Source organism: Triticum aestivum, chromosome 4A (assembly GCF_018294505.1).
Source record: "Triticum aestivum cultivar Chinese Spring chromosome 4A, IWGSC CS RefSeq v2.1, whole genome shotgun sequence".
Taxonomy (NCBI): domain Eukaryota; kingdom Viridiplantae; phylum Streptophyta; class Magnoliopsida; order Poales; family Poaceae; genus Triticum; species Triticum aestivum.
In genome coordinates, this window is record NC_057803.1 from 523,492,775 (window position 1) to 523,496,065 (window position 3,291).

The 3,291-nt window shown below is 56.1% G+C and overlaps 1 protein-coding gene across 1 annotated transcript; it reads right to left on the reverse strand.

Annotated features, from left to right (window-relative positions):
* Positions 1–455: 455 nt before the first annotated feature.
* LOC123086702 (BURP domain-containing protein 12) lies at positions 456–2,593 on the reverse strand. Its single transcript, XM_044508477.1, has one exon. It carries the CDS (start codon positions 2,564–2,566, stop codon positions 689–691), a length of 1,878 nt encoding a protein of 625 aa, XP_044364412.1. The 5' UTR covers positions 2,567–2,593; the 3' UTR covers positions 456–688.
* Between the last annotated feature and the right edge of the window lie 698 nt (positions 2,594–3,291).

Below are 3,291 nucleotides of genomic sequence, written 5' to 3' on the forward strand. Positions count from 1 at the left end.
TGTATTTCCGCTGCTTTCTCCTAAATCAATGAAGCCGGCCAAACCGGGTCTTTCAAAAAAACTTCCCCAAGATTCCCAGAGAAGTGGCATGCCATGCATGATCATTGTGGGGCTATTGGAAGCTGCCTTTTCGTTACCCACGTCGATCGCACCAAGAATCCAATTCCAAAAATCACTTGTAATGATGAAGATGACAGACCTAAAATAAAGGGACTTCTGTCAGCTCACACTTATTTTCATCACTTATGTTCTTTTTGGACAATAAAAAATTGGAAGATGGAACATACAGGACATGACCCAAATCCAAATCACGTACCGGTTAAGTTACATGCTGACACTTGATACTTGCCCTTTTTTAGATCATGAATTAAACTATTTGACACCTGGTGTGCTACATACAGGAAAATGACATAATGCATTACTAGCACAGACCTTTATCAAGTAGGATTTTGATATAGATAACCAGAATTCTTTTCTTTTACCACAACAAAGGCAATTTGATCAAGAAAATCAAATTACTCAGCTCACCCAGATTTCCAGGATTTACAGTTTACATTTGATGATGAACCAGCCCTTTTTCTACCACACAGAGTGAATGGTTCTTAGACCATTAAGGTTGCAAAAGAAGAAAAGATAGAACTTGGTAAAAGTACTTGTGCAAGAGGAAGATTAAGCAGTTGTCATGGCATCAATCTGCGACTGTCCATGTCATGTCGCCCTCGAAGATCCAATGGCAAACCTCTATTTTGCCGGGTTTACCACCAAGGGCGATGAACGCTCCATGAGCTGGGCTCCAATCAGAAGTGTCAAGGTGACAGATGGCCACCCCGTGATTGATCTTCTGACCAGAGTCGGCGGCGGTGATATCGGCCTCGTACACCCGCGCCTTGGGCACTGAGTGGCAGTAGTACACCAGGTACGGGAACAGGCTCTGGTGGCATGATACGGGCCGTGTCACCTTGCGACCGTGGACTCCGGTGACATTGCCCAGCCTGATGTCCGCGCCGCTGCCCGCCGTGGAGGCCGTGCTGTGCACAACAATGTCACTGCCTAGCATCTCCACAGCAAAGTCCACAATGTCCTCCGCTGAGGTCGCGCACCTCTTGGTCTCGCCCTGGCTGGGCGCGCGCTCGCACTCGGCTACCGTGGATGCCACTGCCTTGCCCATCGCCGTGTCCAGGGGCACCCTGAAGACCTCTGACACGGCATTCAGCTCGAATGGTATCTTCCTGGCAATGTCTCTCGGCAGGAATGCCCTGGGTGGCATCTTGTCCCTGATGTCTGGCATGGGCATTCGGTTCCCGGCCACCAGCTCCCTCTCCCGGAAGAACTTGCCTGGCTCTGGAGACCACTTCATATGCTGATGCTCGGATGTGGTTGCCTCCGCCGACACTGACACTGAGCTTGACGTGTTGTGATACTCCTTGAAGTCAACGCCGGTCTTGGCGTACCCCTTGAACGTGGTATTGTCTCCGGCGTACTGCTTGAACCCAATGTGGTGGTTGCGGTTGGTGCCTTCGCCGTAGCCTTTGAAGGCGACGCTGCCCTGGTTGGCCGAGCCACCGTAGCTCTGGAACTCGGCGGCCCCGCCGTTGGCACCCTTGGCGTAGGAGGCAAAGCTGTCGCCCCCGACATTGGCGTCATCGCGGTACCCCTTGAACGTGTCCACTCCGGCATTGCCGCCGGCACCGTAGCTCCGGAACGTGTTCTCGGGTACGTTCCCCTCGACACCGTATCCCGTGAAGGTGTCGGTGGCGCCGTTGGCGGACTCGCCATAGTTGGCGAAGCCGGAGCTGAGGGTGTTGGTGTCACCGCCGTAGGAGGTGAAGGTCTCCCGCAGGCTGTTGGCGCTCTTGCCATAGCCGGCGAAGCTGCTCTCCCCGTGGTTGGCCTCCTGGGAGTAGGATGTGAACCCGCGGGTCCGCCCATTGGCCCCGGCGTCGTAGTTGGTGAACTTGGATTCCGGGACGTTGGTGTCCACGGCGTAGGCGGTGAAGGAGCCCGACCCGCCAGTGGAGCCGCCGGCGTAGGAGGTGAAGTTGGCGGTGACGACGTTGCCGTTAGCCTCGTAGCCGGTGAAGGAGTCGGCCCGCGCCGACGAGTCCCGGCCGTAGCGGCGGAACGAGTCGGCGGCGACGTTGACGTCCGGGGTGTAGCTGCTGAACCCGTCGGTGCCGGCGCCGGCGCCGGAGCCGTAGTTGGTGAAGTTGGCGTCGCTGTAGCTCTTGAACTGGCCTTTCCGGTCCGCCAGCGACGCCACACCAGAGGACGGGCATAGCAGAGCAGCCTTGGAGCAGAGTGTGGGCAGGCGGGCGGTGATGTCGGGGAGCGAGGAGGGGAAGGATGCAGCGTCGGCGGCGGGCAGCGGGGAGAGCTTAGAGACGAAGAAGGCCGGGTGGGGGCGGTTGTTGGGCACCTTGCGGTTCCAGTAGCGGATGAAGGCCGCCTTGGCCGTGAACGGGTTCACCGAGGAGGACGCGGCCGCGGCGCCGGCGGCATTGCGGAGCAGGAGGAGGAGGAGGAGGAGGAGCTGGGTGGGGAGGACGGGGCGGGGAGGAGAAGCCATTGGAGGGTTGGAGATTTGGGGGCGGAGACAGCGGGGAGGGGAGTGAGGGGTGGGGGGGGGGATTTCCCCGGGTGTGAGTGACGTCGTGGGGTGGGGGATTGGAGGGGAAAAGAGATTAATCGGTCGATTTCTCCCGGTTTCCATTAGCTAGTGCTTTGGCTAAACAGAGAGAGGCCAAGTGCCGACGAAAATCAGTACTCGCTCCGTGACCTCCTCTCGTGGGATCACAAGCGGTTCCAAATCCAGTCTCAGGGACGTCCGTGACAAACAATTTCACTTGAGCCGCTGGAGGGACATGTTCTTTTTTTAACGAACTCCGCCGCCTGGACTTAACTGACAGCGGTTGTCCTGCCTCAGCCGGTCTGACGAGGCGCCGCCGACCTGCCTTGTCTCACCATTCATCACCACGGCGGAGAGCGGATCCAGCGCCCGAAGCCGATCGTCCGCAGCCCTGTAACTGCTGGAATTTTGTCTATTTTAAACCTAACTCAATAGCAGTTTTAAAAATTTCTAATAAATCATAAAGACTCACGCAGCTCATTCGTACAAAGCAAGAGGTAAAACTAAAGTTTAGTCTCACATTGCTAGTTTAGAGAGAGTTGGACCTCTTTATAAGGCAGGCTCCTTCTCTACATGTATGATGATGAGTATAAGAGGGACATCCATGCACGCTCTTCCTCCGCCACCTGCCGCGGTTTGCGGGAATGAGCCGATGTCTAAATTTT